The 15,518-nt window shown below is 40.3% G+C and overlaps 1 protein-coding gene across 1 annotated transcript in view; it reads right to left on the minus strand.

Annotated features, from left to right (window-relative positions):
* ADGRV1 (adhesion G protein-coupled receptor V1) overlaps positions 1-15,518 on the minus strand; it is a 296,614-nt gene that overhangs the window by 57,555 nt on the left and 223,541 nt on the right. The window contains exon 88 of the mRNA XM_074856164.1: positions 118-275. Coding sequence (XP_074712265.1) covers positions 118-275 — 158 coding nt within the window. The remainder of the gene's footprint in view (positions 1-117; positions 276-15,518) is intronic.

Genomic DNA, 15,518 nt, shown 5'->3' on the forward strand with positions numbered 1-15,518 from the left:
AGTGCGTAGGTATCTACTGAATTATGGATTCTAGTGGGGTTTTCTGAACTGGCGAGAACAGTCAGTACCATTCCGAAAGTCCAACTTGTTTGTGCAGGGGTAGCCAACGAATCATACCTGCAGCATTTGTTCTTCCTCTGAAAATATCGTCGTACGCTTTCCATTGTGGTGTCACCTGGTAGGCGTGAATGAACACCACAAAAACTACTACCAAGCACATTAATGGCACCAGAGCAGCGGTGAAGAGAGCAGCGTAGGCATTTGGAATGAAGCATCTGATGGAAAAAAATGGAAAAAAAATGCTGTTGATAAACATAAGAGACACCTGGAACAGTCATGCGTGAAATTTCAAAACCAAATGTTTTTGAAGAAGGAAGAAGGATATGCTTTACAAACCACAAATTCATTAACTCTATTCCCAGAGTAACCTCGATAGGATGCATTGGGTTCTGTTGGTTCTTAACTCCTCGTCATATCTTAAGGAATATAACATTTGCACCTTAAAAGTATGCATGTTATATTTTAGCTTAACCAATGTTGGAGAGATTTAAACAGTTGCAATGGAAAAAAGTTATATTTTAACAAACTCCATGTATGCTATATTCATTTAATGTGATCACTCTTAGTCACTAAAGTTTAAAAGGGCATTATGCAATTTTCTATACTTAGCTCCTGAAACCACAAATTAAATTTTGAGATATATATTTTTAAAATAAATGAACAAGTCTTAAAGGCAAGATAACTATTCCTCCTCAAGTTGTTGGAAATTATATGTCATTTGCGCACTGAAGCCAAATGCTCACTCCCTCCCATTTTTTTTTAAATTGTCCCGTCTCTCCTTACCCTTTCCATTTATTAAAGTTATAATTATTTATAAAGATGTGGCAGGAACATGAGTTATTCCTGAAAAAGAGTCAAATTACGCATATAAGATGATGACTTGAAGGATATGGAGATGATAGTTAAAGAATGCTCTTGACGGTATGAGAGATCAGGGTTTTCTGTGAACTCCCTGGAGATCAGTATGTGCTTTACAGCCACTGACCTTCTCTAGAGATGACGCACAACGGAGCAGCCCAAGGGACGGCTCGGGAGTCAGTATGTCTACTGAGTATGTGGTCACTGCTATCCCTATTAAGAGGGTGTAACTTACCCAGCCCTTCTCTTTGTCAGGTCAGCTCTGCTAAATAAGCTTAGAGCCAGAGCTGGTATAATGTACATCTGAGAAGAGACTGGGTTCACTGATATATGTGGTATACCTTCTGGGTTTGCTTAGGTGGACATGTGTCCTCTGTCCAGTAAGTCAAGATTGCATTCTATGTCAGCTCTTCCAGACCATCAGTCGGGCACACTCAGTGAATCCCAGAATCATTTCCAGCAGAATCTAGATACCTTCTACAACTCTTTTCAGAACGTAGAGGCTCAGTCAGACACCAAGCTGAGATACCACCTGACATCTCTGAGCAAGTAAGTAAGCAACAGCGAGGACAGGAACTCCCTATTACAACTAAAAGTGTTTGTTTCACAGAATGGTTGAGGTTGGAAGGGACCGCTGGAGTTCATGTTGTCCAATGTCCCTGCTGAAGCACGGATACATAGAGCTGGTTGCCCAGGCCTATGTCTAGTTGGGTTTTTTAATATCTTTGAGGATGGAGACTCCACAATCTCTTTTGGGCAAACTGTGTCAGTGCTTGGTCACCCTCACAGTGAAAAAGTGTTTTCTGATGTTCAGAGGGACCCTCCTGTGTTTCAGTGTGTGCCCATTGCCTCTGGTCCTGGCACTGGGCACCACTGAGAAGAACTTGGCTCTGTCCTCTACGCACCCTCCCTTCAAGCATTTATATACATTGAAAATATCCCCCCTGAGGCTCCTCTTCTCCAAGCTGAAGAGTCCCAACGATTTCACCCTTTCCTCATAGGAGACACACCAGTCCCTTACTCTCCTTGGTGTCCCTTCAATGGACTTTGTACAGTCTGTCCATGCCTCTTTTGTACTGAGAAGCCCAGAACTGGATCCAGTGCTCCAGGTGTGACTGCACAAGTGCCGAACAGAGGGGCAGGATCACCTCCTTTGACCTGCTGTCAACACAGTTGTTTCCTGGACGCAACATCCGTTCTATTGCATCCTTCTAATTTTTAATATTTCTTAGGTATGAAAGTTATTTTTGTTCCCCAAATGTATCCCTGAGTGGGCCCAATTAGCATTAAGACATGAAGGCACATTACCATAACCTATGCATCTTTTAATAAAAGATTATAGTGAAGCCAAGAATCTTAGAACAAGTATAGTCTTCTATAAAATCATATTTATGTTCTGAAACCTGTAATTTTTTTCAATTTGATACATTTTTGTATTTCAGAGATCACATATACTCTTAAAAAACTATCTGAACATTTTCTGTGATCACTCCTTTATAATCAGTTAATGAAAGCTGCACAAAAATTAAAATCCACAGAGATGGATCACTTTTACTAATGCCCCTAGGTACTAGCTCTAAAAAAGACACTGAAAAGTTATGTAGACAAGAAATACACAAAGCTGTATTAACCTACAAAGCTTACTTCGGATTTTTTTCTTGAAAGCAATGGTGAACAATTCAATGATGACCACTATGTCCCTAAGTTTTATTCCCATATTGTAGTGTGATGATATATGTTGAAAGATATCTTTTATGCTGGAAATCATATGGGATGTTATTACATGGACCAACTGAAAATATTTATTATCCTTGACACTAGGGGCACACATTTATTACTCCATTATGATGACACATTTGTCACATGGAACTACTGTGTGTCTCATATTCCTAGCATTGGATGGGAATAGAAGAAAATATGTCCCAGAACATCAACTAAGTTGGGTTCCAGAACACAACTATTATACAGAAAAAGGCCTAGAAAGAGTAATGTGGAAAATTGAATGAACTACATAATTATAAACCTTACTTGTTTAAAGAAGAGCATTATCTCCTGCAGTATAGCCTTCAAGCAAGTTCTTTTTTTTTTTTTTCAAACAGGCAGTAGACTGTGTAAAGTAAGTCTTTAATCCATGAAAGATGGAGCCATTGTGCATAATGAACTTATTTTTATATTTCTTTCTTGGGTGAGTAACTATAAGGTTTTTATTTTGTTTGGTTTGAATCTGAGTAATAGTAAAAAAACCCCAAACCAAACAAACAGCTACCAGTTGAAATACATGCCTTGTGTAGTGGGGACAAGAAAAATCAAACACCGTTATCTTCTCCAGAGACTGCCATTTTATTACAAAGTTTCTGTGACTTCCTACTAACATGTTCTATTACCAAATTGCACTTTTTTTTTTTTCTGACTGTTTTGAGAAGTTTTGCTACCAGCATACATCTCTTCTACCATTGAAAAGACAACTGTTTAGCTTTTGTCCCAAGCTGCTTCCACTCTTGCCCCTCTTGACTATTGTTATCTGACTGGAGGGTCCATCTTTGGTTCTGTTTTGACCACTTTGTTCTGAGTACTGACTTTGTTTTCATCTCTGATTTTGATTACTATAAATTTCTCTGGTAACCAGTAACATATTCCCATTAGTTGATTCTCTTACACTACTCCTAGCTATCTTCAAGGCTCCCTCTGGTAGCCTCCCAGGCTCCTACTCCACTCATGGTGTCACCTTTCCCATAAACAGCACTGTACCTCCATCTTAAATGTTTTTAACTTACAGTTACTTTTTTTTTTTTTTTTTTTGCGATTTATGAGAATATTAAATGCAGTATCCAAAGCCCTTTGTAGGTCTCTATCTGTTATAATTCTGCAAAAGATGCTAGAAGTAATTTTAGAAATAATTGTCTTTAGTATGTGTCTTCTCCAAGGTATAACTCCAAACTGGTGTGTAACTATTTGTTAATCATTTTAGAACAGAAAAAAAAAAAAATACAGAAACTATATTAGGTTTTTTCCTTCAATATGAAGCAATAAGACACTTACTTTACGTATTTTTTGCAGGACTAGAACGATGAGAAACAGCTTTAATATATAAGATTTTTTTTCTCTCATGAGAACTACTGCAGATGTTCATTCAGTCTAAATTAATACTTTTAACCACAAACACAGAGAGATTAGGACATACAAATTAACAGACAAGATTGTCTTCCATTTGGAAAAGATGTAATCTCAGAAAATCATATAGGTTTAAATCAATTCCTTGATTAAAATTACCTCACTTTTTGGCCAGCCAGAATCAGGGATTTACCTTGGTATGGCTTTTTTTTCTCTCTTCTGATCTATAAAAAAGGATTGCTAGGCTTCTTTTCTTCTCAAGGAGGTGAAGGATGTTTATCTGACCCTTTGAGTGTCTTTGTACAGTCTTCTGTGATCACTTAAACCATTAATATTTCCTAAAATCTGGAGAGGTATTCCAGCTACATAATATATGAGAAGCCCTCTTTTATTTTTCTAATACTTTTAAAGGAAAAGGAGAAAACAACTGCCAAGATGTATACTGGAACTATTTGTTAGCACAATTACATAATTAATATTAAAAAAGGAAAAAGAAAAAGAAAGCAACGTTGCTAAGCAAATAAGGACTATTTAAAAAATTCAGGAAGGTATTCATTGAAAGGACTGACATATTTTGTTCCCTTCTAAGCAAGAAAGATTTAAAATAACTCAATGTGTTAAAGTCAGTTTCATTCTGTTATTGCTGTGTCTTGAATTGTAAGGACAATCTCCTTCAAATGCATATTGAAACTATGGAAAGTTAAGTTTGAAAAAAAATTGGACGTATTCTTGCCTATCAAATACTTGGTGTTCTCATTTAGCTTTCTCAGCAGGCATTTGGACTTTGAGTCGTCATGTGAGTTTCTCTCCAGAGCTAGACCTAGATTATTGTTATCACTACTGTTGTTGCTAATTTTTTAATTTATCATTTATCTTTAATTTCGTTATTATTATTTAATCCTGAGCACAAAGCTCGACAACTCATAGGCACAGCTGGTTGGCAGGCAGCCGGGCACAGAAAACAGAATTGTGCAGCATGAGAGTTTGCTCATATTGCACATGCTACACCAGGAAGGTAAAAGGCAAAGGTCAGACACATGTTTGTATTTCATCACCTCCATTTAGAGAAAGAAATGTGTATACCTAAAATAACCTAACAAAAGGTAAAGCATGAATCACTTATTCATGCTTAATCAGCAAATTCTTCAAAAAGTAGATGAGACAATGCTAAAAAATGAAAATAGGCAAGTCGGGTTTTAATCTACATATACTTCTAGATGTTCACACATTCTGGGCTTTCTTAAAAAGCAACTTGCTCTGTTCCAGATCTTGGCTTTGTTGTGGAAGAAGGCTACATTAACTTTGAGTTGGCACTTCATATTTCTTCTTAGAACATGCTCAACAATTTTCTACTAAATGCAAAGCAGGCCAGACAATGGAAATGTTCTTTTTCAAATAATTACTTGCTAAAAAATTGCTAATCTGACGAATCATTGGCAGCGAATTGTGTATGACCTGTATCTAAGCAACATACCAAAAACTAAAAAGCCTTTCTTTTATGAACTCATCCTAGATGATGATATTTATGATCTGCTTCTGATGTTGTGGGCAGTTTAACAGTTTGACAATCAACCCTCTTTTGAAAATATTATAGGTTTCTAATAGGTGGAAGCTCTGGGCTTTTAATTTCAACACAGTTGTTAAACGTAACCCTCTGAGATTTGATCTCTTGCATCTCAGAATCACCAATAAACTCAGTTCTCTGCTATATGTCTGTTTGCAATGTCAGCTCACAAATTGCTCCTGTGTGGGCCTGCATCTAGTGCAATAACTTACTGGAGTTTATGCTGTTCCCTGCGATCCCCTCTTCCAGCTTTCTGCTTGTTTTGGAATACTGCTGTTCTTTATATCAAATACCTTTTCACCTTTTGGCAGTGAGGTACAAACCCAGAACAGCAAGCGTCCAGGCAATGCTGCAGCATTTTATTTCCCTTAGCACCAAGCTAGAGGCCCTGATCCATGGACACTTCACATGCAGTTCAAGACTGGTGAAGTTTTATGCACATGGCCATCCACCATGATGGTAGAATCCACGCAGCGAATCAATGCCGAGCAGCTCATGAGCCACTGAGCTTTAAAGCAGAGCATTTTAAAGAAAACCAAAAATAATGCTTATTTACTTTAAAACTGTACGCAGGAAATGCTGGTTTTAGTAACTGTTTGAGACCAAGTGGTGGGCATACCCTCAGAGCAGATAACCAGAGCAGATAACCATGCTGCCTTTTGCAGTGCCAAAGCCTCCTGAACCTGACCAATTCTCAACCTGAACAGATTATACAGTTCCATTCTTCTTTGTCTTATATTGTAACAGTAGTCATTGTCCGTAAATACATCAAGCAACAAGATTAATGTTTGTGTTGTGTTTTGTTTTCCACTCCTCTGACAGGGAAAGAAACATGTGGACAATTTTTTGTATGTGTTGTTTTTTGTTTTGGTTTTTTTTGTTAAATGCTTTTGTTTCTATTAACTGATGTGAAGAAAACCCGCTGGAAAGGGTATGCTAAACTTAAAAGTGGTTAACATTTGAGATGGTAGTCACTAGTTCCTGAGGAAATGCAAGCCACATTCACACCAGAGAAATTTCTGTTTCTAGAGTAGATAAGATTCTAGAGATTTCTATGAGAATATACAAAGATTCACAGTGCCTAAAACACACGGGTTTAGACCCATAGTCCATTCCACTTCATGCAGCCTTCCAGATACACTAACAGCAGACCAGACAGCACCCTGAAAAAACAGACTTAACACTTTTTAAAACTCAGTGAAAGACTGAATTAAAGAGCGTGGCCCAATCTGATGTGTTTCATGGCTGCCTTGGGCAATGGAAGGTGGTGTAGAACTTACTTGAAGGTTTTTTTGAGCTTTACTGCACAGACAGGAAATTTGCAAGCCAACCATAAAACAACTGCATGTATAATAGATGCCACCTTGCTAGCCAACATTGCAGCAAGGGTTGGTCTGTGGTGGTATCATGGATGGAGCTACGGTGTGGTTCAACACTAGTGAGAAGTTGAAAATATTTTTGAGGTACCATGAGAAATGACCCGCTGTCCATGTGAACATTTTACTAAAGGAAATTGTACTGTGGCTGAGAACTAAAAAGCTTTTCTCTCCATAAAACAGCTTTTCTCTATACAACACCCTAGGTCATTACTGCCTGATGTCTCTCCAGCCTGATAAAGAACATGCAACCTCTCTCAGAAACCTGTTTCAGTGCTTCACAGCACTCACCTCTAGAGACCATTTCCCAGGGTTAAACTGAACTCTTTCTTGCTGCAGCGTGCTCACATTATGTCTTGGCATAGCCAACACGGATGTGGGAAACAGATTTTTTCCTTTGTTTGCTGCAACATTTCTTTATCTACTTGCAAATTGCTACAATTTTCCCCCCTGGTCTTCTTTTAGCAGAACAGTCCTAGCTCTTTCAGTCTTTCTGAGAATATTTTATATTTAAGACCTTTGCCAGTCTCATTAATTACACCACTTTGCTTATGTATTTCTTAAATTATGGGGTCCAGCACCTTTGATAGCATTTTATCTCAGTACTTGACTACATCAGAAGGACTTTATGTTTCCTTAAGACTAAGTTCTTTTATATATAGCCCAATACCATGTTTGCCTTTTGTGCCGTAGCACGAAGTTGTTGACTCATGCTCAGTTTATCATCCACAATACGCACGATATTTTTTCACGAAGAGCTGGTAAACAGCCAGTTATTCCCCATCCTATTTTTGCATAGCTAATTATTCTTGGCAAGATACAATTCTTTCCACATGTCCCCACTGAATACCACACCACTTTTTCAGAAGAGATCTCAGATGTCAATAACATTATGAATTACAACTGACATTCAATGTACTTCTTTCCCAGCTTTGTGCTGTGGTAAATTTGAATGGAAACTCCTTTATCCCAGGGTCGTATTATATGAGGCAAATGTAATATTTTCCAGTCCATTAGTAACCAAGGAAGATGTTGAACAACATTTGAAGGATATTCTGAAGTCATGATTCCTTGAGAAGTTTCTTCTAAGTATTCTGAAAAATTTACCTGAGAACATAGTTAGGCTGTTGACAGTCTTTTACAGTATGCCTTGGAATATATAGGGAAATTTGAGATGACTCGGTACGTACTAACATTGCTCTAAAGGTCAGAAACCGAACAAATGTGAGACATAATAAAACATTCAGCTCATGAAGAAATAAAAAGCAAAAATCAGGATGCTTTTCTGGACAACAGACTACATCAGATAAACTTGATTCCATTCTTTCATGAGGCTACAGGTTTGGTTTATAAATGCACTTAGAAACTTTTGACACTATTAAAATTACACAGCAGGATGCACTACAAGGAAAGAAAACGTAAAACCTACTACACACGTACCACACTCACTGGCTAGTTCTTAATTCCGCAGAAGAGAATCTGGAAATTACAGTGGATCACGTTAACTAGAACATGGGTTGTAACTTTATGCTGTTCCAAAGAGGTAAATGTCATACCTGGATGTATGAACAGCAGTATACTACATATGAAGTAACTGTTCTGCTCTAGTCAGCATTACAGACACCTCAGTGACAAGCTGTGTCTAGTTCTGGCACATTTCAAAACCATGAATTGAGTAAAGAAAGTTCACAGCAGAGCTGTGAAGGCTATCAGAGGTCTTATAAAAGTGTTCCGCTCTGAACAGACTGAAAGATAATGTTTTTATTTGTTTTGTTTGGTTTTGGTTTTGTTTTTTTCCTAAAGAGAAGGGACACATATCGGCAAACTACAAGTAGGCAAAGGAACTGTCAATCTACGAGTAGTTAAGAAGCAAAAGCAGAATACTTTCTCCATGTTGTAGTACATTTTTCTCGCTGGAAAATACAAGCTGAAGGACTTAAACTACACCAAGATTGGCTGATGGTGATCACAGTAGTTACAGAAGGGTTAGCTGTATGTAGCAGATCCACAAGGTTCGGGGCTAGGTCCCTTAAAAGAGGATCCAGACACAAAATAGAGAGGTACTTTCAAGCCCAGAAATTAATATTTGGGGAAAAAAATATAAAAACGTCTGAAGCACATGCCTGACAATGAAAGATGTTAGGCAGCTCTTATTTCTGTGTTTGAACCATCCTTTCCAATGAAACCCCAGAGGCTCAGTTCTAAGTAGATAAAGCTTTCTCTTCTGGTGAACACTTGTTAAACATTTCCTAGGCAATCCACAGTCAAGCCCAAAGTAGGAAATAGAAAAGATCAGCTGAGCTTTCATTTTCCACCATAACAATTCTTAATCTACTCTTTTTCTTTCTTTGACTCACCTTGTCTTTTCTTTCCTCTTTCCTTCCTCGCCTTCCTTTCTCCCATTACCCTTCCCTTCATTATCAACAACTGCAAACTATGCACATGCACAGGATACCTGCACACACCCAGAGAACATGCCTAGCATGCATTTTATTTACATTCTATTTGGTATTTTCCTAGGATGTTGCCTGCCAGTGCCTCTGATGATAAGCAAGCTCATTTATATCCATAATCAACTAAAATATTGTACAATCCAAACTACATAATGGGAAAAGTAATCCTTCCAGTGATCAAGGATGAAAAGCACATGTACAGCTCCAGTTTAACAATGCAGTGTTTACTTCATCCAGTAGCCAAAACAACATTTACCAAAAACCTTACTTTTACTGCTAATACGTCTTGCATCCTGCTAGTGGCTAGACAATCTCTCTCTAAAGGTATGTATAAGACACAAAGAGAAGAACTCTAAAACAACCCCTCAATAAAGATTTTTTTTTTTCCTTTCACCAAGGGCAAAGTGCAATGCAATACAGTAGGCGTGGGAGCGTGCCAAGCATTACAGTTTTTTCCTAAGCCTTCAGAAAGCAACCATTAGTTTCAGGTGTGCTCTGAGTAATAACATGGCATGCAAACGATAGTATTGAGTAATGCTTCTATCATCTATACTTATTACATATTCAGTCTAGGCTATAAAGATTACAATTTCCAATTTGCAGCATACAAAGAAAACTTAGTGATGTAAGAAAATATTTACAAGGCTTTTGAGAATGTGAGTGCCAGGTCAAAAAGTACAATATAGGGGATTACAGCTGCCAGGACAGTGCTTAGACAGTCAGGTCTCTCTGTCTATGAATGCATTTACATGTAAATATAGCTTGAAACAACATTTTTCAACCAAATGTTGGTCCAATGTTGGCACAATCTGTCTGCTCAGGTGATGTCCAGACGCTTCCTGGGAAGCCGGGCTTCAGTACACGTAGTGGTTGCCCCAGGAAACAAACAACGTAATAATGAATGCTCCCCCTCTCTTTCTCTTAGATTTATTGCTGAGCAGATGTCATACAGTATGGAATATCCCTTTGGTCAAGTTGGGTCAGTCATCCTGGCTATGTCTCCTCCCAGGATCTTGCCCACCTCCAGCCTACTGGTGAGGGGGAGATGTTGGGGAGACTGCCTTGGTGCTGTGCCAGCACTGCTCAGCAGAAGACAAAACACTGGGGTGCTATCAACACCTTTCTAGCTACCAGTACAAAGCACAGCACTGCTATGGGGAGGGCTGCTATGGGGAAAATTAACTCCATCTCAGCCAGACCCAGTACAGGCTCTCAAAAATGCCCACGTGCCACCTGTGAGGGCACACCACACATACCCTCGCTTTCACGTTATAAAAACAGTTCTCTGGTTGCTGTCAAGACAGCACTCATGTTGTTTCAAATACTCTGAATTGAAAGAAAGAAAATCACACAAAGCAATACATTTTAATCCTACGAGGACTCTTTGCAGAGAACAGAGCAGATACAGGACCAAGTGCTCTATAGTTTTGGCTACAGGAGAGAGTTCAAACAACCAGTGATGACATGTGAATGACAACCAGTCTGTGTCACTTAACCTTTGGGGCAGGTATCAGTTCTTGGAGCTCTTTTATTTGGCATGAATGTTTGGAATTTGAAGTGTCATTTTATAATTTAAAATGTTTTCAAAAGTGACAAGTAGTAACCTCCTCAATTGTAGGAGACCTAGTGATATTGTTAATTTTGGGTGATGGCAGATACCTAACAGCTGGAGAGAAGCAGGCCCCTTTATAGTATTTCAAGTTGATCCCAAAAACTCATACACCAGAATTTTTTTTTCCTTTGTCTTGACTTACAGTGGCAAGATCAAACTTCTACATAAAACCCAATGATGATTAGGAGAATGTATCTCCTTACAGTCTTATTACAGTGTTTATATGTAAATTAAAATCAACTAACAGAGTATATTGAAATACTGATTCATTACACTAATTTCATACTGTGATAGTCATATTTCAGTAGTTAAAATAAGAAAATATATAAATAAAGGCCTAAACATAAACTGATCCGTTTGCAAATTTGGATGTCATAATTCCCCAGACAACAAAAGTGAAAGCTATGTCTGTGCTGTTTTAAAAACTGAGAGCAGTGTTTGAGCATCTTTCTCTGAAGCAGAACACTCCAGCCACTGCAGAAAAAACAAAATCATAATAATGTACTGCAGCTGCATAATCACAGAATCATAGAAGAGTTTGGGTTGGAAGGGACGTTAAAGATCATCCCATTCCAACCCCGCTCCCACGGGCGGGGACACCTTCCACTAGCCCAGGTTGCCCAAAGCCCCGTCCAACCTGGCCTTGAACACTTCCAGGGAGGGGGCAGCCACAGCTTCTCTGGGCAACCTGTGCCAGTGTCTCACCACCCTCACTGTGAAGTATTTCATCCTTCTGTCTAACCTAAATCTACCCTCTTTCAGTTTAAAGCCATTATTCCTGCTCCTATCACTACATGCCCTTGTAACAAGTCCCTTCCCATCTTTCCTGTAGCCCCTTTCAGTCCTGGGAGGCCACTCTAAGGTCTCCCCAGAGCCTTCTCTTCTCCAGCGGAACCCCCCCACCTCTCTCAGCCTGTCCTCACAGGGGGGTGCTCCAGCCCCCCGAGCATCTTCGTGGCCTCCTCTGGACCCGCTCGAGCAGGTCCGTGTCCTTCTGTTGTTGATGCCCCCAGAGCTGGACCCAGCACTGCAGAGGGGTCTCCCAGAGCGGAGCAGAGGGGGAGAATCCCCCCCTCGCCCTGCTGCCCACAGTGCTCTGGGTGCAGCCCAGCACACGGGTGGCTTTCTGGGCTGCCAGCGCATGTTGCTGGCTCACAGGCAGTTTTCCACCCCCCAACCCCCCCCAACTCCTTCTCCTTGGGGCTGCTCTCCAGCCACTCCTCGCCCAGCCTGGATTTGTGCTGGGGATTGCCCCGACCCATGGGCAGGACCTTGCCCTTGGCCTTGTTGAACCTCATGAGGTTCACATAGGCCCACCTCTCCAACCTGTCAAGGTTCCTGTGGATGACATCCCTTCCCTCCAGCGTGTCGGCCACACCACACAGCTTGGTGTTGTTGGTGAACTTGATGAGGGTGCCTCAATCCCACTGTCCATGTCACCAACAAAGATGTTAAACAGCGCCAGTCCCAAGATGACCCCTGAGGATGCCACTCATCACAGGTCTCCACTTGGACATCGAGCTGTTGACCACAACTTTTTGAGTGTGACCATCCAGCCAATTCTATATCAACTGAGAGGTCCATCTATCAAATCCATGTCTCTCCAATTGATAGACAAGGATGTCATGCAAGACAGTGTCAAATGCTTTGCACAAGTCCTGGTAGAGGACATCAGTTGCTCTTCCCTTATCCACCAGCACTGGTTGTAGAAGACCACCAAATTTGTCAGGTACAATTTGCCCTTAGTGAAGCCGTGTTGGCTGTCACCAATCAACTCTCTGTTTTCCATGTGTCTCAGCAGTTTCCAGGAGGATCCACTCCATCATCTTGCCAGGCACAGAGCTGAGACTGACTGGCCTGTAGTTCCCCAGGTCCTCTTTATTTCCCTTTTTTAAAATGGGGGTTATGTTTCCCCTTTTCCAGTCAGCAGGAACTTCACCAGACTGTCATGGCTTCTCAAATATGATGGATAGTGGCTTAGCCACTTCACCTGTCAGTTCCCTCAGGAGCTGGAGCCCTTGCTGGTGAAGACTGAGGCAGAAAAGTCATTGAGTACCTCAGCCTTCTCTATATCCTGGGTAAGGAGGTCTCTTCTTTTCTTCTGGAGAGGACCCACATTTTCCCTAGTCTTTCTTTCATCACTGACATACCTATAGAAGCTTTTCTTCTTGCCCTTGACATCCCTGGCCAGATTTAATTAATGGCGTGCATTAAAATGAAGGCCATGGATGCCTTGATAAAAATGACTCAAAGGCCACTGAAGCTAAGCATTAATGGTCAGATGCACTCTGCATTTCTAACAGCTCATTATTCATAACAACTTTGGGCCCACGGCAAGTTTTAAAAGAAAAAATGACATGGCTTGGGTAAATCAAACAGTGGAAGGCAAGCACGGTGGTATGGTGACTCAGGAAAACACACTATGTCTGCTTTCATGATTCAGTGCTTCAGAAACCTTTGTATGAGTCCACTAAGGACCTTCCCTCCAGCTAGGTTGATTCTTCTACAGGACTGAGCAGAGAAGAACAATTTCACACTGGTCAGTGTAAATTACAGCCACCTCAGGGTACTCTAAGTTACACCTGGCAAGCCAGAGAGGTTGTTCAAGCAGTGGAGGCAGACTGAAATGTGTCATGGATTCATATTTTGATGACTCTCAGATATATGTTAGGGTTTCTTTTAGCAAGAAGTTCCTCTCAGGAAATAGTTTGTTTTTTTTTTTTTTGTTTTTTTTTTTTTTTGTCTGCTGTGCAACAAAAGAGCAGCTCAAAATAACCAGGACAGCGCTATCTGATTTATATTTGCATCAGGTAACCCCAATAAATGGTCATATATTAAGGTGAAAGCAGCACTGGTTTATAACTGAGTCAAAGGGTGTTGCTGAAGCTTTCAAAGAGGCATGACACAGCCCACACCCCGCTGACATCGCTTTGGCAGGATGTGGTTGCCCACCAGCTCTCCTATGTTCTTTGGAAAATCCCTGCCACTTTTTTTTTTTAATGACTTGTGAACAAACTACATGCTTAACCCCTGTTGGCCAAATTACATGGACTGTATCAAATTTTAAACTGATTTTCTGAAATCAAGTTGTAATACAACGTTACAAAATAGCTCAGATTCTGATTTTATTGGAAAAAATCTTGGAAATGTATTTATTGCACACTGGAAATTTCTAACTAGACAGGATAAGATTTTAAAGTGGTAGTTACATGTGTACATGCTCTTACTGGAAATATTTTGCTTATTTCTTTCCATTAAAAAAATTAGGGTGAGAATTGGGTCCTAAATACTGTATTGAAATTAAAGGATGTATGACAATTACAGAAGTTTTTTTTTAAACTGGCACTCTGCTGGAGTTATATTTTACAAAGCAAAAAGTTTTCTGATATTAGTGGCTTCCAGTCCCAAAGAATAATCTGTGATGTATAAAGCACCTCTGAAATTTAAGATGACAGACAGAACAGTTGTAAATATTACACTTCTCTCTGCATGAAAGGTATTTGAAGCTATTTAAATGTCAGTTCCTGTTGCTTCTAGTTCTGAAAAAACTCTGGTAACTTAGAAAGTAAATTTGTTAAAAATAAGTAGGCTTTCTACCAGTAAGATAAGACATTTAGGAAAGCTAAGAAAATGTCAGAAAAACAAATTAGAAATGTAACACAATGTGCCAGCGTTTGTAAAGATTGTCTTTTTAACTTAAACAATGAGGTGTTTGCTGAACTTCTACCATAAGTTCATGTGGGTGCTGTTACTGACAAGCGAAAAACACTAATACAAATGAATGTTCTTGCTGATAAGTAAACCGCAGGCAAACCTTCCTGATATGAGTTTTTTTTAAAAAACTTGTCTCAGTTCTTGCCTCCAAACAATGCAGCCAGAGAATCTCCAGCTCTAGATGTTAACAGAGGCTTTTGCAATATGTAGACTTTTGTTTGTTTGGGGTTTTCAGGGTGGGTTTTTTTTTCCGCCCCTGCTTTGCACACAGAGGCAGCTCTCAGTACAGCGTGTGCAGGACACGGCGCAGAGCGGAAACTCGCCGCGTTACTGCTCTGGAGGAAGTACGAGTTTCTTTCCTCACAAGCAGTCTGAAAAACCTAAATTTGTGAGCCTGCAGAGCGGCGCGTCTGCACCACCGTGCTCCTCATCGAAAGTGCCACATCTGCCTCTCCCAGATGGTGACACGGCAGATACGCGCCCAGCTGCCTCTGAGGGTGCCTAGCAAAGCTCAGCTTTTGGCTCCGGGCGCTGCTGCTGAGCCATCGCCAAGGTCAATGTCTGAGGAGCTCGGGTCCCCTCACAGCCACCTCTAGCAAGGGACACGGTTGGCGCCGCTCCCACGTCTGTTAGACCCAGGATGAGAAACCGCCACTTGTTAAAGGCTGAGGGTGACTGGTTCCACCAGCTGTTTATTAACCGGGTTTTACAAGGCTGTGCTTGGTTAGCCACCGTCGGCGTGCTGCAGAAACACTGAGATAAGCTGCTTC

Source organism: Strix uralensis, chromosome Z, assembly GCF_047716275.1.
Source record: "Strix uralensis isolate ZFMK-TIS-50842 chromosome Z, bStrUra1, whole genome shotgun sequence".
Classification (NCBI taxonomy): domain Eukaryota; kingdom Metazoa; phylum Chordata; class Aves; order Strigiformes; family Strigidae; genus Strix; species Strix uralensis.